This window comes from Triticum aestivum, chromosome 3D, assembly GCF_018294505.1.
Source record: "Triticum aestivum cultivar Chinese Spring chromosome 3D, IWGSC CS RefSeq v2.1, whole genome shotgun sequence".
In the NCBI taxonomy this organism is placed as follows: domain Eukaryota; kingdom Viridiplantae; phylum Streptophyta; class Magnoliopsida; order Poales; family Poaceae; genus Triticum; species Triticum aestivum.
The window spans coordinates 390,498,129-390,522,982 of NC_057802.1; the positions used below are offsets into that span (position 1 = coordinate 390,498,129).

The 24,854-nt window shown below is 46.2% G+C and overlaps 1 protein-coding gene across 1 annotated transcript; it reads left to right on the forward strand.

Annotated features, from left to right (window-relative positions):
* The first annotated feature begins 726 nt into the window (after positions 1 to 726).
* Positions 727 to 2,105, forward strand: LOC123074725 (pathogen-related protein). The gene is made up of 2 exons (XM_044497490.1): positions 727 to 1,002; positions 1,171 to 2,105. Exons 1-2 carry the CDS (start codon positions 856 to 858, stop codon positions 1,807 to 1,809), a joined length of 786 nt encoding a protein of 261 aa, XP_044353425.1. The 5' UTR covers positions 727 to 855; the 3' UTR covers positions 1,810 to 2,105.
* Positions 2,106 to 24,854: the final 22,749 nt, after the last annotated feature.

Here is a 24,854-nt window from a genome sequence, read left to right on the forward strand (position 1 = left end):
CAGCACCACCGGCGCTCGGCCCATCCCGGACCACGCCTCATGGCCGAGGGCAACGGCAATCGCTGCCACGACGAGGACGCAGACCGGAAGCCCAGATCCGACCCACCCGCGCGCCGCCACATGGCCACCACCAAGCGCCGTTCAGGGGCAACCCCGCCGCCGTGAGGGACGCCGCCCCACGGGCAGCAGGCGCCAGCCACCGGCGGAACACCGCCGCGCGCCACTGGCTGCCGCGAGATCGCCACCGGCCGCCGCGAGATCTGCGCGAGGACGACGAGGACGCCCCGCCGCCACCTTCCCTGGGGACCACGCGGGCTTCGCCGGTGTCCCCTCCGGCGGCGGCGAAGAGGGGGAGGAGCGGGGAGGGGCGGCGCTGTGCGGAGGGGAAGGAGAGAGCAGTCCAATTAAATAACCTCTGTAGTCAAACCTAGATTTCTTTTACTCCATCAATCAAGTTAATAACAGTAATATATTTCTACAAATTGTCTAAGCAACCACCTAATTCCCGAGTGTTTTTTCTTAAAAAAAAAAGTTTAAGGCAGATAACAATGGCCTGGCCGGCAAAAGGCAAAAGAAATATATACACGTGCAGCATCTACATTGGATGAGATCGGATCCAGCCGATATAATCCATTATTGTTTTTGGTTTGCATGAAAAAACATTGAGCTGTCAGATAAACAACCCAGTATACCCTCCGACGCACACCTTTAAAAAACCCCACCCATCCAGCCATCCATAATTGCATTCAAAGGCGAGCGCACAAAAGAGTGAGACTACCTAGAGCACTCAGCACCGTCGTAGGCTCGTCGCCATCCGTTCAGTGTCTCAGAGTCTCAGCGTGCGTGTCTGATCTGATGGCGGCACCAGCAGGAGATTCCTCCGGCGGCGACAAGTACAGGTCTCACCTGGCCGGCGAGGGCGAGAAGAACACCGTTTGGCGGCACGGCGCGCCGCCCACCTACGACGCCGTGAACAGCCTCTTCGAGGCCGGGAGGACTCAGGTATTCCGTCGATCTTCACATCCCCATGTCCGTCATGTGGAAGAAACGCCATCGCTCTTGTTTTGTGCGACGGGGAAAGAACGCCTCTTTGTCGCGGCCTCGCGGCAAACCGGTGGCCGCGTCTGCATGCGTCGGTGCGTCACACGCGTGTTTCTTGTCCCTTTGCAGGAGTGGGCGAAGGGGTCGCTGGAGGAGACGGTGCAGAACGCGATCAAGACGTGGGAGATGGAGCTGTCGCACAAGGCCCGCATCGGGGACTTCAAGTCGGTGAGCCCCGGCCGGTTCACCCTGTCCGTGAACGGCGGGCGGGCCCTGACGGGGGAGGAGACGCTGGCCATGGGCAGCTACAACGCGCTGCTCGCCAGCCCGATCCTGCCGGGCACGGGCGCGTACGACGCCGCCGCCGAGACGTTCGAGTCCTCGCACGACCTGTTCCGCTCCGCCTTCCCGCGCGGCTTCGCGTGGGAGGTGGTCAAGGTCTACTCCGGCCCGCCGGTGATCGCCTTCAAGTTCCGGCACTGGGGCCACATGGAGGGGCCCTACAAGGGCCACGCCCCCACCGGGGACAAGGTCGAGTTCTACGGCGTCGCCGTGCTCAAGGTGGACGAGCAGCTGCGGGCGGAGGACGTGGAGGTGTTCTACGACCCGGGGGAGCTGCTCGCGGGGCTTATCAAGGGTCCCAAGGAGGAAGACGAGGAGGCGGCGGCGCTCGCCGGGAGGCTCCGGGAGGCGGCTACGGTGTCGGCATCAGGTGCCGACGCGCAGCCGCAGGCCTGCCCCTTCCTTGGCTCTGGAAAGCAGGGGTGATCGAGTGGCCTCGTCGAATAAAACGTGTCGAGTCTCCAGTCTTCAGGGGGTTGCTGTTGCATCACTGTTTCGCAATCAGAAAGATCTTTCTCGTCAGCTTTGGAGACCAACTGAAAGCTCAGTTCAACGTGTAATCGTACTGTTAAGTGATTGTTGTTTGGTTGGAAGTTGCTGGGTCCAGATCAGGATCGATCGGGATCAGTGAGTCTGTCTGTGAAGAAGTGGTTTCTGACGTGCTAGATGATTGATTTCTGCTTGAATTAAACTGTTTCTTGCAAAAAAAATCTTATTCCATATTTCCTTTATGAAATAAATTTATATAACTTTATGAAGAAAAATAGTGATGTTGCACGTGACAGGCCTATATTTAGGTGCCACATCAGTCAAAACGCTAATCAAAACCACCCGTGGGATCTGAACCTTAACCTTTGAACCCCGGAAATCGATACCCTTTACGCACTAATGCCAATCGTTCCCGACCCTGGTTGATGCACCGGGAAAAAATCATTACCAACCAGGATTATAGTCTACTATTTTTTTTTCGAATGTTGGTAGTAGTTCTACCAAATTCATTGATCAGAGAAAAGAAGTTTGGTCCAGTTTATGAGGAAAACCGGACCAAAAAACCATACAAACGGTGCAACACACACATCCTCACGAGCCACGGGTCCCTCTGATCAGATCCACCTCCAGGACGTTGCCCCCAAGAGGGAACGCGACGCCGGATAGCGCCGCCATCGTCCGATCTAAACTAGATCAAGGGTTTTCCCCGGAGCATGACAGGAAAAGCAAGGTGGGAGCAGCTACATCGATGTCTTCAACGAGGGAGCGACGCCAGAAGGCGCCGCCATCGACGACTCCGGACACAGCCGGAGTACGACTTTCGCCGGCCGTCTCACCTACACAGCTCGAGCCCAGGATCCGATCAGCCTACACACCAAACTACTACCCCTGCCTCCACGGCCAACCGCACCTCCCCGGCAAGCATGACTTGCTTTCCACCTTGCATCCGCGTCTCCCACTGGACGGAGGATGCAACTCCTGCAGCGGCGCCATTCTTCTCCTACCGAAAGGATGCAACCAAGCAGGACGCCATTCATCTCCTCGAGGATGCAACGTCTGCCGGCCATTCATCTCCCGACGAAGGATGCAACAACCACCACGACGCCATTCCTCTCCCTCCAGATCAATTATAATGGCCCACATGTTATACTCTCTTCGTCCGGAATCCAGACAGTGGGAGGTTATCTTCATCCTTGTTGTCGTATCGTAGAGCTGAGCACATCGCGCATGACGACAAGGGTGAAGACTGCACTAGCGTCCTGTTCAACTCGCCATGGACACCCACACGTCAGGTTGGCCTTTGAGCTTGGCTCGGGGAATAGACGCGCGCACATCCCACCACTACCACGTATTTCTCATCGTTAATTTATTTTCTTTTTCTCATGTTCCTTTTTCTTTTGACACTTTTATCGGTTTTCCCTGTTTTTTCAATTTTTCTTTTTTACTATTTACTATTATTCCTTTTTTTAATTCGTGGATATTTTTTCAATCCACCAATGTTTACCAAACTCAGAAATTTTATAAAATTCATAAACATTTTATACAATTTGTGAATGTATTTTCAAAATTTGTGAACATTTTTAAAATTCAGAATATTTTTCAAAATTGCTGAAAAGTTCATATTCAAATAATTATAAAATTCATGAATATTTCTTGAAATTGGAAAAAGTAAATATGTTTGAATTTTTGAACATTTTTAAAAATCATGAACACATTTCAAATTTGGGAAAATATTAAGTTCGGGATTATTTTTAAAACTCATGAATTTTTTGAATTTTAGGGAAGTTTTTCTAAAATTTAGGACATTTTCTAAATTCAGGAATAGTTTTTTTAATTCATGAATATTATTTTTTAAAATTATGACCAATTTCAAAATTTTAGCAAATAAGAGAAAGGGCGAAACAAAAAGAACATGATGAAAAAAGTACTATACATGCCGCAATAGGTGGTAAGTGATGAAATGTTATATAGGCCTTCCCATTTAGCACCCTACACAGGCGTTTGCCCGAGATCCAACGTGTTGCGCACGCTATAGGAGCACTTTGGTGAGTATCAGCAACGACAGACCAACCACCCTTCAAGAAGGAGACGACTCAACATTAACGATTCCAAGGCAGGCTGGAATCCCCAACACTTTATGGGCCGGGAGTTGCAACCATCAGAGGCAACAGTCACCACCGAGGTGTCCTCATGCATTGCTCTTAATTTGTGACCTGTATTCCAAGCTTGAGATATGTCTGATATGTCACTACCGACGGCTAACCAATAGTGACATATTTAAAGTACTTGAAATATCATGAGTGATGGTTGAGGACACCCTAGTAGTGAAATGTTGTTATGGCCAAATGATGTTTGCATTTGACTAGAATAGTATTTATAGAAACAACAACACCATCTGCAACCGAGGAGGATCAGAAAGCACATAAAATTCGGTAATTCAATTCCGTGCCCCGGCTCATCTATACCCGGTGAACAGTAAATAAGGAAATAGCATAAACGTTAAAACAAAAATCTGATTTTCTTAATGCAAGATGCTTGAGTGTATGAGGTCCGTGCAAAATTTTGTGCATAAGTGTGACGCCCCGATTTGACCGTACACTAATCATGCACGCAAATGTGTACGATCAAGATCAGGGACTCACGGGAAGATATCACAACACAACTCTAAAACATAAATAAGTCATACAAGCATCATAATACAAGCCAGTGGCCTCGAGGGCTCGAATACAAGTGCTCGATCATAGACGAGACAGCGGAAGCAACAATATCTGAGTACAAACATAAGTTAAACAAGTCTGCCTTAAGAAGGCTAGCACAAAAGTAGCAACGATCGAAAAGGCAAGGCCTCCTGCCTGGGACCTCCTAACTACTCCTCGAAGCCGAACTCCATGTAGAATCATCCTCGGGATCTCTAGCTCCTGGACTCCAGCATCTGGTTGCGACAAACAGGTATAGAAAGGGGAAAAGAGGGAGAAAAGCAACCGTGAGTACTCATCCAAAGTACTCGCAAGCAAGGAGCTACACTACATATGCATGGGTATATGTGTAAAGGACCATATCGGTGGATTGAAACTGCAGAATGCCAGAATAAGGGGGGATAGCTAGTCCTGTCGAAGACTACGCTTCTGGCCATCTCCATCTTGCAGCATGTAGAAGAGAGTAGATTGAAGTCCTCCAAGTAGCGTCGCATAGCATAATCCTACCCGGCGATCCCCTCCTCGTCACCCTGTTAGAGAGCGATCACCGGGTTATATCTGGCACTTGGAAGGGTGTGTTTTATTAAGTATCCAGTTCTAGTTGTCATAAGGTCAAGGTACAACTCCGGGTCGTCCTTTTACCGAGGGACACGGCTATTCAAATAGATAAACTTCCCTGCAGGGGTGCACCACATAACCCAACACGCTCGATGCCATTTGGCCGGACACACTTTTCTGGGTCATGCCCGGCCGCGGAAGATCAACACGTCGCAACCCCACCTAGGCTCAACAGAGAGGTCAACACGCCGGTCTAAATCCTATGCGCGCAGGGGTCTGGGCCCATCGCCCATTGCACACCTGCACGTTGCGTGCGCGGCCGGAAGCAGACCTAGCCTAGTAGGCGTTCCAGTCCAATCCAGCGCGCGCCGCTCCGTCGCTGACGTCAAGAAGAGCTTCGGCTGATACCACGACGTCGGGATACCCATAACTACTCCCACGTAGATGGTTAGTGCGTATAGACCAAATGGCCAGACTCAGATCAAATACCCAGAACTCGTTAAGCGTGTTAAGTATCCGCGAACGCCGACCAGGGCCAGGCCCACCTCTCTCCTAGGTGGTCTCAACCTGTCCTATTGCTCCGCCATAAAGTAACAGTCGGGGGCCGTCAGGAACCCAGGCCCACCGCTACCGGGATGGAGCCACCTGTCCTTTCAGCCCCCTCATCAGAATCACTTGCGGGTACTCAACGAGCCGACCCGACTTTAGTCACCACATGTGTCATGTATATAAAGTATATAGTATATACCCGTGATCACCTCTCGAAGTGATCACGACCCAGTAGTATAGCATGGCAGACGGACAAGAGTGTAGAGCCACTGATGGAACACTAGCATCCTATACTAGCAGTAGGATAGCAGGTAAGGGTAACAACTGTAGCAACAATGACAGGCTATGCATCAGGACAGGATTAACGGAAAGAAATAACATGCTACACTACTCTAATGCAAGCAGTATAGATAAGGAATAGGCGATATCTGGTGATCAAGGGGGGGGGGCTTGCCTGGTTGTTCTGGCAAGAAGGAGGGGTCGTCAACTCCGTAGTCGAACTGGGTAGCAGCAGCGTCGGTCTCGTAGTCTACCGGAGAAGGAGAGGGGGAAGAAACAGTAAATACGGAGCAAACAAAGCATTAGAAAACATAAGGAGGCAAAACGCGGTGCTAGGTATGCTCTAACGTGGTAGGAGGTGATACCGACGAAGGGGGGAAACATCCGGGAAAGTGTTCCCGGTGTTTCGCGTTTTCGGGCAGAGGTGCCGGAGGTGAAATGTTGTAGGTTCACTATGCTAGGGACGCGTGGCGGACGTACCGGCTGCGTATCCGGATTCGTCTCGTCGTTCTGAGCAACTTTCATGTTGAAAATAATTTAATCCGAGTTACGGATTAAAAGATATAATTTTCTAAAGATTTTAATAATTTCTGGAATTTAATTAATTATTTAATTTAATTCGAAAATGGATTTATGACATCAGCATGATGTCATGCTGGCGTCAGCAGTCAACATTGACCGTTGACCTGGTCAACCTGACAGATGGGTCCCACCTGTCAGGGACTGTTTAGCTAATTAACAGTGGTTAATTAAGTTTAATTAGTTTAACTTAACAGGATTAATTAAGTTAATTAGTTATCTTAATAAATTATCTTTATTATTTATTTATTTTTATTAATTTAATTTTTTTAAATCATTTTTTATTTTTTATTTCTTTTAATTATCGATCTGGGGCTAGGCCCCACATGTCATTGGCCCATCTGGCCAGGGCGGGGGCCCTTGTGGTCAGTGACCCAGGGTGGGGCAGCGGCTGTGGTCGGTCAGGCACGGCTGTGCCTCGCGCACGCGGCCACTGGGCGAAGCCAGGGCACGGCGAGGCCGGAACGGGGCCGGAGCGGGCGCGTGGGCGCCGGCGCCCGACGCGGCCAGCAGGGGAGGGGGAGGAAGGGGACGGCGCGTGGCCCGTGGCCGCGGCCGGAGCAGCGGCGTGTCGGGGCGAGGGGACAGGGCGGCGCGGCGGGGCGAGCAGGGGAAGCGCGGACCGCGGTCGGCAGCGAACGCAGGCGATGCGGGCGAGGCGCGCGAACAGGGGCATGCCGGACGGGGCGTGGTACACGCCGCGGCGACGGGAGGAAAGGGAGGAGGCGGGAGGCGGGGCCTCACCGGCGATGGAGGGTAGAGGGGGCGACGTGGCTCGTTGTAGCCGTTCGGGAAGGAGCACGGGGACGCGTGCGTCGATGGAGTCGAGGCGGAGGAGCTCCGGGTGGCGGCGAGAAGCGACGGCGGGGTCGTCCTTGGGCGCTGGGGGTCGACGGCAGGCGACGGTTCCTCGGGCGCGGTCGCGCGGGCGAGGTGGGGCTCCGGCGCGGCAAGGGATCGGGCGTGGGGTGCTCGGCGACGATGGAGAATGAGAGGGAGTGGGGGGTCGTGGCGGAGGAGCTCCGGCGGGGCTCCTCGGTGAACGGCGACGGCGACGGCGATGGCGGTGCGGCGTCGCGACGAGACGGCACCGGGCGGCGGCGGTGAGCAGTCCCCCCTCGATCCCGATCCAATCGGGGGAGAGGGGGGGATATTTCGGGGGTGGGGGAGTGTGGGTGTCGGTGGGCGAGTGGGAGGAGCAGGGGAGGTTATGGCGGCGGGGTGGGCCGGCCTAGGTGGTGGCCTGGTGGGCCGAGGCCGTTCGGCCAAGTTGGGCCACGGCCCAGTGTGGGGGGGGGGTTGCTTTCTCTTTTTCTTTTTCTTTTTGTTTTGTTTTGTTTTCTGTTTTCTTTTCTTTATATATTTTCTTTTCTATTTTATTCTTTTAATTCCTGTTTTATAAAATATACATACAACTCCTAAATTAATGTTATAATTTATTCTACTGCCCCAAAAAGTTTGACACCTAATTAAAATAGTTTGCATTATTATTATTTTTAAAAGGCATTTAATTAATTGTCATAGCTGCTGTTTTAATTACTTTAGAGCCTTTAAACATTTTATAAAAGTGTGGTTTCTCCACAATAATTACCTATGCATTATTTGGCTCACTCCGAACATTTTAGTTTTAATATTTGAACAACTTTATTGTTTGCTTTTAATTAAAATTTGAATTCGAATCGGTTTCGAACTAATGCGAGATTAGCCACGGTAATCGAGGTGACGTGGCACCATTAGCGAAGGGTTACTGTAGCCTAATTATCCGGGCGTCACAATTCTCCTCCACTACAAGAAATCTCGTCCCGAGATTTAAGAGGTAGTGAAAGGGGGAAAGGTTTGGTAAAGAATCTAGTGGGTCTTCTCATTCTGGCTTGCTCTTCTCGAAGAGGCCGGTCCAATACATTGATGTCTTCATTTCTCTGCTTCAGGTCATCATGATGAAGTCGGCATCCTTTCTTCGGGAACTCCATCGTATTTATGAAAGAATAAAGGGTGGGCATTCTGGGAGAACAGATCTCTGCAAGGTCGACTATCTGGTCAATAACATCGAGGAAGGTAGCGGAAGTAACTCTCGAATTGAAACTTAAGAAAATATCGAGAGCAAAGTAAGGAGGTACCATGGGAAGTTTCAAGCGGGCAGGCAATCGTTCGATGCCTGAAATAGGGCGTGAAAGGGGTTCAGAGCAATGGGAATAAGTATTGTGTCTGATACCAGAAGTTATGATCTTTTGAAAGGTGGCTCGTGAAGTACTTACGAAGCCACGCATGAGGAATAACTTTGGCCACATAGGTGTACAGGAGAGTCAGGTTTTCGATCCTGTGGAACTGTGGGTTATGGGCCCACCATGTGGGTTAAAAGTAGGAAGAGGGGTGACATCTTGCATGATCATGTAAGTAAGGCATGTCAGAGAATAATCGGTCAGTTATGTTGGCAGCATCGTTGGTACCAAGGGCGAGGGACGAAGAGAACCATTTTCCTGCTCGTTAAAACGAGGCGGACCAATAGGCAAGGTTCTCGTCCATCGGTGATTACCGGAATGTCATCAACAATAGTAACAGGGTGTTACTGACAGAGTGGTGCAACAAGGTGCTTCCCTAAGTAGGGAATTATCACTGCTCAGCTAAGTCAGATTACAAGAAACGTCAATCCAAACAATGGAAAGGAAAATGTGATTATCAGATTAAACAGAACAATGAAAGGAAAATGTGTTAAAACACATATTTCAGGGGGTATATCCTTCCCAAGAACAAGCAGAGTATGATATCCATGACATGATAGAAAGTAGAAAACCATTTAGGTAATGGGAGAGGAATTTCATGACATGACCCATACAACGGTGTATGGATAATTGATAAAGAAAATTTTGCATTGTGCTTCAAATGTTCTTATTGAAAATTGGAGTACCAGTGACATGCTTTGAGATAGCATTGACAATGTATTCAAGCAAAGGACAGACTCTAGATACACAAAGGACTTATTAGGAACAACTTATAGAATAAGTCTTACAATTCCCTCATGGAAGAATAGCTAACCTTGCTAAAAAGGGAAAACTTATAATAATAGGTCCTCTGCCCAGGTGTGCTAGGCATGACATCACCTTACCGGGCCTTATATAGGCCAATGCTATAACTCTTGGAAAAATGTTCCAACCATCATATCTGACCGAGATTCAGGTATGATTGGTGCCAGGATACCTCAGACTCGGAATGCCTGAGAAGAAAAGGTGAAACACAATTGACGAGATGACATCGTAAGATTTTTAGGAAATGAACTATGGAAGTGAGTCCCAAAACAAGAGTTCATCATTAAATCAAGGAGGTGAGGAGGTGGCTGATTGACTCAGCAACAATTCATTGAGATTACCAAAAAGATGGATTTCCACAATTATGTGAACAAGGAGGAACACTTGTCAGATCAAATGATATAATTATGTATGCTCGAGGAAAACATACACAATTAAACATTGGTTGAAAGGTGCGCCCGAAATATGGGCTTAGGTAGCATGATCAATGTTTAGAATGGTGATTCAATAACCAATACACAAGGAATGAAACTATCGTTCATTATCTTACAGGCAATAAGGTTGCTAATAATTTTGAATATTACACCTCATAGTCCGATCATCGGTATTCCGGTTGGAGACAACACGGGGACCAAGAGATGAATGTAGATGGCGAGATGTATCAATTGTATCAAGAATTCTTAAGAGGTGGTGAAATTCTCACAACATAGATGACATAAGAGATGTTAAAGTTCCAAGGTAAAGAAGAACAATTGCTGGATAGCAAGGAACTCAAGGTATAACACCAAACACGAACAAGCTTGTGTCGGTGGGAAGGAAATAAAGTGGTCGATGATAACACAGATCATCGAGGGCAAGGATGGTATTTCTCATCATGAACTCAATCAATATCCTGGAAGAGCGCATAAGGTTGATGATGATCACAACACATTTGTCGAGAGATTTCATGAAGATGTAATCAATCAGCGACGACATCAAGTCAAAGGAATGATGAAGCAGACGGTTATTGGAACCATGGGTAGGACACAAACTTGAAATCAAGCTTGTTGTTCAAGGTGAAATGGTATGAGAGGAAGATCGGCGTAAGCTTAGCTCATCATCGAAAGTTGTGCTCCGGGGTTAAGGACCAGGTAGCACAGTTAAAATTTAGCACGCTAATGATATAGCCGATCAGGCTAGGAATGACTTAAATGATTATTAAACTCGTAAGCAACGAAAATTGCTTAGAGTTATTGAATCGGAGTGCGGACTTGATTCACTATTCGGTGTTCTCGGTTGACAAACAACCCAGAGCCCATGAAGTGACAAAGACAAGGTAAGGTAGTACTTCATCAAAGTTTATAAGATGTAGTGCAATGGTAAGATATCCTCGAGATACCAGGGGTAATACTCAAAGGTAGATCATAATAGAGGTTGGGCAGGCGTATTGACATGCAGAAGACAAGTGATTTAACTTGTCCAAGAAATGGTATTTAAAGGAGAACATGGTCGAAACCACGATTGCAAAAGGCCAGATCCCAGATATAAGATGAACTTATACCAAGGGAATAATTAATTTAAGAGAAGCTTTTAATGATAAGATCTACATCGTGTCCATGGGCATGAACACAAAGTTCAAGGTCGACTCCCACTTCTCCAATGCATATCCTTTCATTTACTTCTCGCATTCGATGAAGTTGTAGTGTTGAAATTTTATATGGCAAAATACCAGAAGAGTATGACTCGTGAAAACTTTCGAGTTCACACATATTAAGGAAGGCATAGGTTCAAGCCATCGGGGCTTCTTAGAACATATACCACGAACTTCGGAGTAAATAATACAAGCTCGAAAGTAGAGCATGGTTCACAAAGCAGAGGATACAATTTACCAAAGGCATCATGTATCTGAGGAAAAGCTCACCAGCTTATTTAATATGGAGTACATTGTCGGATAAAATCCGACAAAAGGGTCTGGTGGTCCACAAGGGATCTGATGTGAGCATCAGTACTCAACCAGAGAAAGAAAGAATGCAAGGAGATCAGATTATAGAAACAACTGACTAACTCAAAAGCTCAAATGCAAATGAATTATGAATTCCAAGACAAGGGATCAGAAGCAATGCTCTGATTAGGGATGGATAAGTTGAATAGCCTTAGGGGTACAATCGATGACGATTTGATTGGTCGAGATCCAGCTCATGTTAAAAATGATGTCTGAGCCGGAAGGATGAATTCTAGGATCTGATTGAGGATTGCGAGCATTCGCAACATATTGAATCAATGGACTCAAAAAGATAATGTCAAAGGGTGCCAATAAGATTTCGAGACTTATGGGATTAATCATAATGCTAGTAAGCAAGAATTTCAAGAGCAATAGGCTCCTGAGGATTTTCGGAAGGTCGAATGGTATTATGAACACTTTTGTGATATACTTGAATCCACTGGGGATGAGCGGATACTCGGTAAGTGCGAGAATTATCCGTAGGGGTATTCAGGTGACAAAGAACAGCAAGGCAGTAAGCTCAAGGATTCTCGGAACAACAGAGAGAATTTCGGGGTATCTTGTAATAACAAGATCAACTGGGAAACATTGTATGAGTGTCGAGTATACGTGGTTATCCATAGGAGTTTATCGATGAAAGGGAATTGCAAAAGCGATAAACACAAGTTCTCGGGTTATCAGCGGAGAGTATCTTCAGGGTCTTCACGGGCAGCAGACAATCATCAGTAATAAGGGGCTCTCCGGGTGAAAGTGATAACGAGATCCTAATGTTAGATTTAGCAAAATTCACTTAACCCGAATAGAAGAGTGATCAGAGTCCCAGAGTAAAGGTCGAGGAGTAAAAGATCCTAGTACCACCCAATGGCGACGTGGGCCCGTAAGACACACAACCATGTTAGTAAAAGTTTTGTAATGTCTAGACTCGACTTCGGCCAAAGAGGGTGGAAAGGGGGATTCCTACAGGCAGTCGGCTCTGATACCAACTTGTGACGCCCCCGACTTGACCGTACACTAATCATGCACACATTTGTGTACGATCAAGATCAGGGACTCACGGGAAGATATCACAACACAACTCTAAAACATAAATAAGTCATACAAGCATCATAATACAAGCCAGGGGCCTCGAGGGCTCGAATACAAGTGCTCGATCATAGACGAGTCAGCGGAAACAACAATATCTGAGTACAGACATAAGTTAAACAAGTCTGCCTTAAGAAGGCTAGCACAAAAGTAGCAACGATCGAAAAGGCAAGGCCTCCTGCCTGGGACCTCCTAACTACTCCTCGAAGCCGAACTCCATGTAGAATCATCCTCGGGATCTCTAGCTCCTGGACTCCAGCATCTGGTTGCGACAAACAGGTATAGAAAGGGGAAAAGAGGGAGAAAAGCAACCGTGAGTACTCATCCAAAGTACTCGCAAGCAAGGAGCTACACTACATATGCTGTAGGAGATATGCCCTAGAGGCAATAATAAATGTTATTGATTATCTCCCTGTTCATAATTATGTTTATGTTCCATGCTATAACTGCTGTGGTTCCCGAGCCCGTATATCCATAAAGGCTCTGGGGAGAACCCATATGCACGTGTGGAATAATAAACGATAACATGTATTCCTAGTCATGCCTCTAAGACTAGCTCAAGTGTTGCATGATGATTATGTTTTCCCAATCATGGGCATGTCTATGCCAAGCAACTTTGAGGGCACAATGTCAGGAAGGACATTTGTGTTGAATCGACCCGAATTGATGTTATGCTATGAGATACATTCGTCACAAGTTTATTGGTACATAACACAGAGATGGTTAACGTTTGCATGATTCCTTAGACCATGAGAGTATCGAGTTTCTTCATGCTTGCTTCATGAACTTTGGGGTTTGTTAAACGTCATCCGTAAATGGGTGGCTATTACGGCGGCTTACGGGTTCATGGAAAAGTGTGTCAAGTAACTTGATAGCTCAGATTGGGATTTTCTCCTCCAACGATGGAGAGATATCTCTGGGCCCTCTCGGTGTTACGGTATCCATCATCGTCTGGCCAGACACTTTGTGATTTGATCACGGGGATGCCGGAACACGATAACGAGAAAAGAGAACAATACCGGTAACGAGGTAACTAGCATAGTGGACAAGTTGTTGATCCACGGGAATGCCAACATGTCTCACCTCGGGTATTTGTAACATATCGTGAAGCAACAGGAATAGCACACGGCAACTGGAGGTTCACTCGAATATTTATTCGTGTGGGTATAGGGGTCAATATGGGTGTCCACGGCTCCGATGTTGATCATTGATCGGAAGGGGTTCCGGGTCATGTCTATACTTCACCGAACCTATAGGGTCACACGCTTAAGGGTCATCTATCTGCTGAATACTAGACAGGGAGTCTGAGAGAAAATCACCGAAAAAGTTTCGGACACCGAAAAGTTTCGGACAGCGGAATCGTACCGCTGAGAGAGGTCATCGGATAAGTTTCGATGATACCGAAAAGTTGTTTCGGGATACACCATTAAGTCAAATTGGTTTCGGCACATGCCTGATAATTCTTGGAGGATGCCAGAATCATTCTGGAAGCTTTTTGGAATTTTCTGAGATAAAAACCGGAAATGTTCCGGAGCTGCCGGAGCCACTTCAGATGCGTTTCGCAGATGAAAATCACTAAAACCGGAATTGTTTCGGAACGCGTTGAAAATCATTTTAGTGGGTATTGGAAATGTTCTTAGCCCACATAAATATTTTCAGTTCGATCAGACGCTGAAAAATGTCGTCGTGAATAGTGAAAATCAGCTTTATGGTTACTTTATGGAAAGCCACCTTTTGGGGCTTTGCTCCAAAAGATCTTGGGGATGACATGGATGGATAGGAGCCATTTTTTGGGCCCCTCATGGGGGTGTGGCCGGCCACATGGGGTATCCCCCCTTGGGGACCCTCTTGTTCCTTGGTTTCACTCCTAGGTCCTTGTGGAAGGACTTCATTCATGTGCATTTTGGGTTTTTTGTGAAACTACCCTACCCCCTTGGGATTTCCTATAAATAGAGGTGGAGGGGCAGCCCTCCACACTCATCCCTAGATCTCATACACATGCCATGCATTATCTGGCTTCTTCTCTCCCTCCCACGAAAAGAGTTTCGTAGAGCTGTAAGGCTGTCTGGGTTCCGGCAGGAACTAGTTCTGGACGGCGAAGCCCTGCCGGATAGATGACACCGTATGTGTGCAACTCTGTAGAGAGATCGTAGTTTCGGTCTTAGTTCGTGAGTGCCTCCCGAAGGGCTGTCCGTGTGACCATCCGAGTTTCGAAGGTCCTCCCGGAGGGCTGTCCGAGTGACCGTTCGAGTTTCGAAGGTCCTCCTGAAGGGCTGTCCGCGACACCGTCCGGGGGGCTGTTCGACCGCCTCCCAGAGGGCTGTCTGAGGAGCAGATGAGGGTATACATCCTCGCGGTTGGGAGGTTGTAAATCCTAGCTGCGGGGATCTGCACTGCCGATCGTCATCGACTCTACTTCCCGCTGCGCTACGAGTCGGTAACGAAAAAGATCAAACCATGTATGCAGTCTCCATAGTGGTCCTGGGCTGGTGCGTAGGTCGGAAATTTTTTGTTTTCTGTTGCGTTCCCCTACAGTGGCATCAAGAGCCGTGCTATGCGTAGATGCAGGTTTCGATCTAGAATACATGGAGATGTATGGGTATTGCATAATATAATTAGGTAGTAGATGAGATCTATTGCTGAAAATTATTTATGCGGGTGACAGATGAAATATGTTACCCGACGTTCTTGTTGCTTCCCTAGAATTTGCGTTTGCTCAATCTCGAGACAGCATGGTGGAATTTGACAAAGTTCTGGCAATCCGTGATCCTGATTGATCATGGAAGTGCTATCAGTTCTTTGGGTTCTGCCATAGTCAAAAGAAAGATGAAATTCGTAGATGAAAGGGCATTGCAGATATTATCTGCACGGGGGTCATGCGTATGACGAAGTTTAGTATGGGGCTCGAGATTTAATTATCTCGTGTTTCATACACCCCGAGATGTTAATCTAGCAACTTGAATAATCATACTTGATGATAAAACGTTGGTAGCCGCGGTTTAAGTCAAAACCTTAGAAGCCACGTAAAATAAAATTTTGCATAAACCGATTAGAGGTGTCTAACTTGGTTTTGCAGGATGTGCATGTGATGTGGTATAGCAGTGCTCATACTAATTCGATTATGTATGATATGACTATATGATGTAATTTGATTAACATGACCTGCGTGTCATGGTTCGGCATGATGGCTGGAGCCATATGATTGCACTTTAATGACCTGCGTGTCAACCTTAAGTAATGCATTAATTTTATACGCTATGGAGATAGCAATATTATCTGGTGCATCGACAAGGTGGTGGCAATCTTCGCGAAGGTGAACACCAACACGAATGCCGAAGACGAAGAAATGAAATACTTCTCCGTCAGAAAGGGCTATACCATATCATGCTATATGAATTGCCTGAGATGTTTATCCCTTATGTTGCACCCTTCTTGATTGCGCGGTAGTCGCTTTTTATTAGGGTGATCTCTCACAAAAATACCAAGTAGTTAGTGTTCTCCCAAGTGTAGCACCGTCACGGCACCTATCTTTTCGGGGTGCGCCGTGTCACACGGGTACGAACGATTAGAGAAGTGTGAGGCGGGTGAGTTGAGACCTCGCAGCAAGATCACTTGGTTGTCTTGACGTTCAGGCATGACCGTCATGAGCTCGGAACACACGCATCGAAAGATGAACAAGAGTCACATAGAGATGTGATTGGCAAGTTGGCCTACCGGTTGAGATTTTTCATCATCAGTGGTGTTACACCAATGGCGAACAATTGAAATGTGGGTCTTGTATCACTCACAATCAATTTTGAGAGATATTGATTTGAGTGGGAGCGCACTGTTGAATTAACATGTTTAATTCTCAGTGCAATTAATTATGAACACTGTCTAAGTGTTTCTTGCAAAATAGTTGTAGAATAATGGCTCGCGTTTCCACCTTCCCTATTAAAATTGAATAGCTGTTAAATATCTGGTTAAAACTTTACGATTGGTAACGTAATATGAGGATTGTCCTCAAAAGTGCCGAGAAGGACTTTGTCCTATCGCATGCTTTCCGTATCCTCCCGCTAATGCTATGGATCATGTGACTCTCGTCCTTCGATCCAAAAGCTATAATTCCGTTTCTGTCAAGTGCAATATGTTTGCTTCCATGAAACCCAAACTTCGAAAGTTGGGATAGTTATATGATATTCATGGAACTGGAAATTATTTTCAGATACAAACAAAGCAATGTTTGTTTGCAAGTATTAGTAAAAGTGTTTACTATGCATTTGACTGTTGGGAAAGGGATCCAGAAGAACGCCTGTCATATAATGAAAGGTGAATAAAACAACAACTTAAAGAGAAAGGAAGTGTCCAAAGGGTGTTAGTATGACTTACACGCCTAGGAAGTCCGGGGCTAACGCCACTCTTAAGTTGGGTGCTTCTTTTGCGAGTAGGAGAAATACTAAAAGTTAAACTGTTAGAAGTATAAAGGCAGAAAGAAAGATGACTGGAATATCCAGCTCATGTATGAATGTCATACAAGTTTTTGATGTATAGTAGGATGGTCAAAGATATAGTTCTTGGGAATTATGGTTAAACATGTTAATCACTAATTCTTGGGTATTGTGAGTTAATCACAAAGATACCCGCTCGATTGCATTCAATTGCGAATCACTGTAAGAGCTACTATGGCCTAAAAAGACTAGCCAGAAATGAGGTTAAGGTATACACAGGGAACATAGTAAATGTTACTATACCTTCCATCGGTGTATTACCGTCTGTATTTATTTTCATAATTCATTTAGAGTTTTACAAACTCTCGCCCATTGCATAAGGTATCTTGCAAGAAGGTTGTTCATAAGAGAACCTTTTATGTTCGATGTTATGAATAACACAAGGGCCATACTTTCATTATGAATGAGATGTATGTTATGAATATTGATAATAATACAATACCTCTGGGTTTACTTTCATAATTCATTTTAGAGTTTCATACACTCTAACCCATTGCACAATGTTTGTTGCAAAAGAGTTGTTCATGAAAACAACAATTGTTGTTAAGTATTATGAATAACATGAAGGGCCATGCTTCCATCCAAGATGGGACGTATGTTCTGAATATTGAGGGTAATATGATACATCCATAACACTGACGCTGAATGTCGCAAGACTAAAAGAATACCACACAAGTGTGGCACTACATTTGTTCACATTGGAGAAACCCGCATGGAAAATTCCATTATGATGGATTTTGAAGTCTTTTTGATTTTGAATCATCTGACACTTGCAACTTTCCTCCGAAAAGTGAAGTGACTAAAATACCGTTCACAGGCCATAAGGAACGAACAACAAACTTATTAGTGATCACACATTTGATGTGTGTAGTCCGATAAGTGTTGTTAGTGGTGGATTTATTTATCTTCAGAAATGACTCAAGTAGATATATGGATATTTACTTGATGAGACGTAAGTCTGGATCTTTTGAAATCATTCGAAAGGTTTTCAAAAATGAAGTAAAAGTTATTGTAACAAGAAAATTATGTTTCTGCAATTTGATTGCACAAAGGAATATTTGAGTTACATGTTTAGCGAATGTCTGATGAGTTGTGAAAGGGGTTTCATAACTTGCACCTCCCGGAACACCACTGCAAGTGAAAAGTCCGTGGAGATGTAATCTAACCATTTATGACATGGTAAGGTCAAAGATGACATAAATAAATTTGCCATTATCGTTTTTAAAGTGATGCTTTAGAGACTGCGGCTTTTACACTGAAAAGAGCTACATCGGGTCTGTTGAAATGAAGCCATGGTATGGTACGCCCAACCATGTTGTATCTTTTCTTAACATTTGGAATATGGGGCTTGTGTAAAAGGTTACAAACCTATTCCAAATCAGACAAGTGCTACTTTGTAGGTTATCCCAAGTCATTGGGTATTCCTCCCTCACTATACCGAGGCAAATAGGTTTGCCACAAAGAACGGTATGCTTTTAAAGAGAATGGTTCTTTCTAAAAGGTGAGTGGGAGAATAGTGCAACTCGACGAGATAAACAGTATCTTCATCAGATCAAAGGAAAGAGACCTTGGAAGTAATTCCAGAGTTTCCTACTACGACTGATACGGAAGTCTCTACAATAAAATGTATGAACTTCGGTCGAACTTGCAGCTGAACCACGTAGGCAAGGCTCGTGCAAACCTCTCAGGTGCGCAAACGAGATATTGTTGTTAGACAACATTATACCTACGATACACAAGGAAGCGTTGATGGGCCCTGACTCCAGAATTGGCTAAATGCCAATACAACCCGAGTTAGTTTCCATATAAGTGATTCAAGATTAAAACCTTGATACACCTTTCGGAAGACTTAGAGTCTAATGAATATTTATGGAACTTAAAACTGATACGGATAAAAATGTTTTATCCATAAAGCTTGACTTGTTGAAATAACAAGTTCAAGAGTTGACTACGATGAGGTCGTAGCGATGCTTAAAGTCGGTTCGGGTTGAACTAGCAATTAATACATATTTCAATCATGAGATATGAAACATGGATGATAAAAGGATTTCCATCTGATGGAAATGAAAGCTAGGACTTGTATATGATACAGTCCAAAGTAATTTGTCGATCCAGAGGATGCTAGTAGGTATGCAAACTTCAGAGTTCCAGCAATGGACAGAAGAGAGCAAAATGGAGTTGGAATCTTCGTGTTTTGATGAAATGGTCAAAGGGGTTTTGACTTCATCAATGAGTAAACGAAGATGCTTGTAATTCAAGAAAGTAAGTGGGAGCGTAATAATATTTCTAAAAACCTTATGTGCTTGGCACATTGGTAATTGGAAATAAATTTCTTGACACAAATTAGGACTTCGTTTGAAAATAGTTTTTCGATGAAGTGCTTAGGCTAAATAGCCTCAATATTAGGCATGATGATCTATGGAGATAGATTTACCTAATGGGGCTAAGCAATGAATACATATTGACAAGATGCTAAAACCTTTTAGCATTTAAAACGCCAAGGAGTGATTCTTGCCAAAGTCACATGGAAAGAGTTTTTGCAAGACTCGGTGTCCCAAAACACTGATGAGTAAAATACATGATGCAGATTCCACACACTTTTGTGTTTGGATTAATCATGTATTCCATGGTATGTAAAACAACCAGATATGTCCGATACTCCCAAGGTGTTGCGAGTATGGATACCAAAGTGATCAAATTACTGATCATGGGACAACAGTGAAAGATGTCACACAGTACTAGAGTAAGTACTGATGACATGGTTTTCTCGCAAGCAGAGATCATGAAGAGTTCGTTGTAAAATGTTACGTCGATACAATCTTCATCTTTTCTCCATGCGATTTTCGATTTAAATTAAGGGTTTTGTGTAACACACAATGTGGTGGCACAGTTAGTTGGAATTTGTTCAAACTAGTTACTGTGGCGAATTCTATAACAAGGGCTAAGTATGTTGACGCTTTAGAAGCGACAAAGAAGATGTTGAATCATATAGTTCATTCATGAACTTAGTATAGTTCCAAGATGGCTTTTGACAATGGGACACTACTGCAGGTAGTTGCTCCATAACTCAGTCTGAGGAATCCAGGTTTGACCTGTGATTCACATACATACAAAGCCAAGTCCACACAAAATATGAATTTTGTGAAAACGCGAGGACATGCAAAGATACACACGGAACTGAAGTCGTCAGATCCATTGGACATCAGGCTATACCACAAGCGAAGCATATTTACACCGGTGTGCCACAGGTGTGAAGTGCATTAGCATAAGCTAGATTATTGTCTCTAGTGCAAGTGGGAGTCTGTAGGAGATATGCCCTAGAGGCAATAATAAATTTTATTGATTATCTCCCTGTTCATAATTATGTTTATGTTCCATGCTATAACTGCTGTGGTTCCCGAGCCCGTATATCCATAAAGGCTCTGGGGAGAACCCATATGCACGTGTGGAATAATAAACGATAAAATGTATTCCTAGTCATGCCTCTAAGACTAGCTCAAGTGTTGCATGATGATTATGTTTTCCCAATCATGGGCATGTCTATGCCAAGCAACTTTGAGGGCACAATGTCAGGAAGGACATTTGTGTTGAATCGACCCGAATTGATGTTATGCTATGAGATACATTCGTCACAAGTTTATTGGTACGTAACACAGAGATGGTTAACGTTTGCATGATTCCTTAGACCATGAGAGTATCGAGTTTCTTCATGCTTGCTTCATGAACTTTGGGGTTTGTTAAACGTCATCCGTAAATGGGTGGCTATTACGGCGGCTTACGGGTTCATGGAAAAGTGTGTCAAGTAACTTGATAGCTCAAGATTGGGATTTGCTCCTCCAACGATGGAGAGATATCTCTGGGCCCTCTCGGTGTTACGGTATCCATCATCGTCTGGCCAGACACTTTGTGATTTGATCACGGGGATGCCGGAACACGATAACGAGAAAAGAGAACAATACCGGTAACGAGGTAACTAGCATAGTGGACAAGTTGTTGATCCACGGGAATGTCAACATGTCTCACCTCGGGTATTTGTAACATATCGCGAAGCAACAGGAATAGCACACGACAACTGGAGGTTCACTCGAATATTTATTCGTGTGGGTATAGGGGTCAATATGGGTGTCCACGGCTCCGATGTTGATCATCGATCGGAAGGGGTTCCGGGTCATGTCTATACTTCACCGAACCTATAGGGTCACACGCTTAAGGGTCATCTATCTGCTGAATACTAGACAGGGAGTCTGAGAGAAAATCACCGAAAAAGTTTCGGACACCGAAAAGTTTCGGACAGCGGAATCGTACCGCTGAGGGAGGTCATCGGATAAGTTTCGATGATACCGAAAAGTTGTTTCGGGGTATACCATTAAGTCAAATTGGTTTCGGCACATGCCTGATAATTCTTGGAGGATGCCAGAATCATTCTGGAAGCTTTTTGGAATTTTCTGAGATAAAAACCGGAAATGTTCCGGAGCTGCCGGAGCCACTTCAGATGCGTTTCGCAGATGAAAATCACTAAAACCGGAATTGTTTCGGAACGCGTTGAAAATCATTTTAGTGGGTATTGGAAATGTTCTTAGCCCACATAAATATTTTCAGTTCGATCAGACGCTGAAAAATGTCGTCGTGAATAGTGAAAATCAGCTTTATGGTTACTTTATGGAAAGCCACCTTTTGGGGCTTTGCTCCAAAAGATCTTGGGGATGACATGGATGGATAGGAGCCATTTTTTGGGCCCCTCATGGGGGTGTGGCCGGCCACATGGGGTATCCCCCCTTGGGGACCCTCTTGTTCCTTGGTTTCACTCCTAGGTCCTTGTGGAAGGACTTCATTCATGTGCATTTTGGGTTTTTTGTGAAACTACCCTACCCCCTTGGGATTTCCTATAAATAGAGGTGGAGGGGCAGCCCTCCACACTCATCCCTAGCTCTCATACACATGCCATGCATTATCTGGCTTCTTCTCTCCCTCCCACAAAAAGAGTTTCGTAGAGCCGTAAGGCTGTCTGGGTTCCGGCAGGAACTAGTTCTGGACGGCGAAGCCCTGCCGGATAGATGACACCGTATGTGTGCAACTCTGTAGAGAGATCGTAGTTTCGGTCTTAGTTCGTGAGTGCCTCCCGAAGGGCTGTCCGTGTGACCGTCCGAGTTTCGAAGGTCCTCCCGGAGGGCTGTCCGAGTGACCGTTCGAGTTTCGAAGGTCCTCCCGAAGGGCTGTCCGCGACACCGTCCGGGGGGCTGTTCGACCGCCTCCCGGAGAGCTGTCTGAGGAGCAGATGAGGGTATACATCCTCGCGGTTGGGAGGTTGTAAATCCTAGCTGCGGGGATCTGCACCACCGATCATCATCGACTCTACTTCCCGCTGCGCTACGAGTCGGTAACGAAAAAGATCAAACCATGTATGCAGTCTCCATAGTGGTCCTGGGCTGGTGCGTAGGTCGGAAATTTTTTGTTTTCTATCGCGTTCCCCTACATATGCATGGGTATATGTGTAAAGGACCATATCGGTGGACTGAATCTGCAGAATGCCAGAATAAGGGGGGGATAGCTAGTCCTGTCGAAGACTACGCTTCTGGCCATCTCCATATTGCAGCATGTAGAAGAGAGTAGATTGAAGTCCTCCAAGTAGCGTCGCATAGCATAATCCTACCCGGCGATCCCCTCCTCGTCACCCTGTTAGAGAGCGATCACCGGGTTATATCTGGCACTTGGAAGGGTGTGTTTTATTAAGTATCCAGTTCTAGTTGTCATAAGGTCAAGGTACAACTCCGGGTCGTCCTTTTACCGAGGGACACGGCTATTCGAATAGATAAACTTCCCTGCAGGGGTGCACCACATAACCCAACACGCTCGATCCCATTTGGCCGGACACACTTTTCTGGCTCATGCCCGGCCGCGGAAGATCAACACGTCGCAGCCCCACCTAGGCTCAACAGAGAGGTCAACACGCCGGTCTAAATCCTATGCACGCAGGGGTCTGGGCCCATCGCCCATTACACACCTGCACGTTGCGTGCGCGGCCGGAAGCAGACCTAGCCTAGTAGGCGTTCCAGTCCAATCCGGCGCGCGCCGCTCCGTCGCTGACGTCAAGAAGAGCTTCGGCTCATACCACGACGTCGGGATACCCATAACTACTCCCGCGTAGATGGTTAGTGCGTATAGACCAAATGGCCAGACTCAGATCAAATACCCAGAACTCGTTAAGCGTGTTAAGTATCCGCGAACGCCGACCAGGGCCAGGCCCACCTCTCTCCTAGGTGGTCTCAACCTGCCCTGTCGCTCCGCCATAAAGTAACAGTCGGGGGCCGTCAGGAACCCAGGCCCACCGTTACCGGGATGGAGCCACCTGTCCTTTCAGCCCCCTCATCAGAATCACTTGCGGGTACTCAACGAGGCGACCCGACTTTAGTCACCACATGTGTCATGTATATAAAGTATATAGTATATACCCGTGATCACCTCCCGAAGTGATCACGACCCAGTAGTATAGCATGGCAGACAGACAAGAGTGTAGGGCCACTGATGGAACACTAGCATCCTATACTAGCAGTAGGATAGCAGGTAAGGGTAACAACTGTAGAAACAATGACAGGCTATGCATCAGGATAGGATTAACGGAAAGCAGTAACATGCTACACTACTCTAATGCAAGCAGTATAGATAAGGAATAGGCGATATTTGGTGATCAAGGGGGGGGGCTTGCCTGGTTGTTCTGGCAAGAAGGAGGGGTCGTCAACTCCGTAGTCGAACTGGGTAGCAGGAGGGTCGGTCTCGTAGTCTACCGGAGAAGGAGAGGGGGAAGAAACAGTAAATACGGAGCAAACAAAGCATCACAAAACATAAGGAGGCAAAACGCGGTGCTAGGTATGCTCTAACGTGGTAGGAGGTGATACCGACGAAGGGGGGAAACATCCGGGAAAGTGTTCCCGGTGTTTCGCGTTTTCGGGCAGAGGTGCCGGAGGTGAAATGTTGTAGGTTCACTATGCTAGGGACGCGTGGCGGACGTACGAGCTGCGTATCCGGATTCGTCTCGTCGTTCTGAGCAACTTTCATGTTGAAAATAATTTAATCCGAGTTATGGATTAAAAGATATGATTTTCTATAGATTTTAATAATTTCTGGAATTTAATTAATTATTTAATTTAATTCGAAAATGGATTTATGACATCAGCATGATGTCATGCTGACGTCAGCAGTCAACCTGACAGATGGGTCCCACCTGTCAGGGACTGTTTAGCTAATTAACAGTGGTTAATTAGGTTAACTAGTTATTAGGTTAATTAAGTTTAATTAGTTTAACTTAACAGGATTAATTAAGTTAATTAATTATCTTTATTAATTTAATTTTTTTAAATCATTTTTTATTATTTCTTTTATTTCTTTTAATTATCGATCTGGGGCTAGGCCCCACATGTCATTGGCCCATCTGGCCAGGGCGGGGGCCCCTGTGGTCAGTGACCCAGGGCACGGCGAGGCCGGAACGGGGCCGGAGCGGGCGCGTGGGCGCCAGCGCCCGACGCGGCCAGTAGGGGAGGGGAAGGAAGGGGACGGCGCGTGGCCCGTGGCCGGGGCCGAAGCAGCGGCGTGGCGGGGCGAGGGGACAGGGCGGCGCGGCGGGGCGAGCAGGGGAAGCGCGGACCGCGGTCGGCAGCGAATGCAGGCGATGCGGGCGAGGCGCGCGGCAAGGCGCGGAGGCGCGCGAACAGGGGCATGCCGGATGGGGCGTGGTACACGCCGCGACGACGGG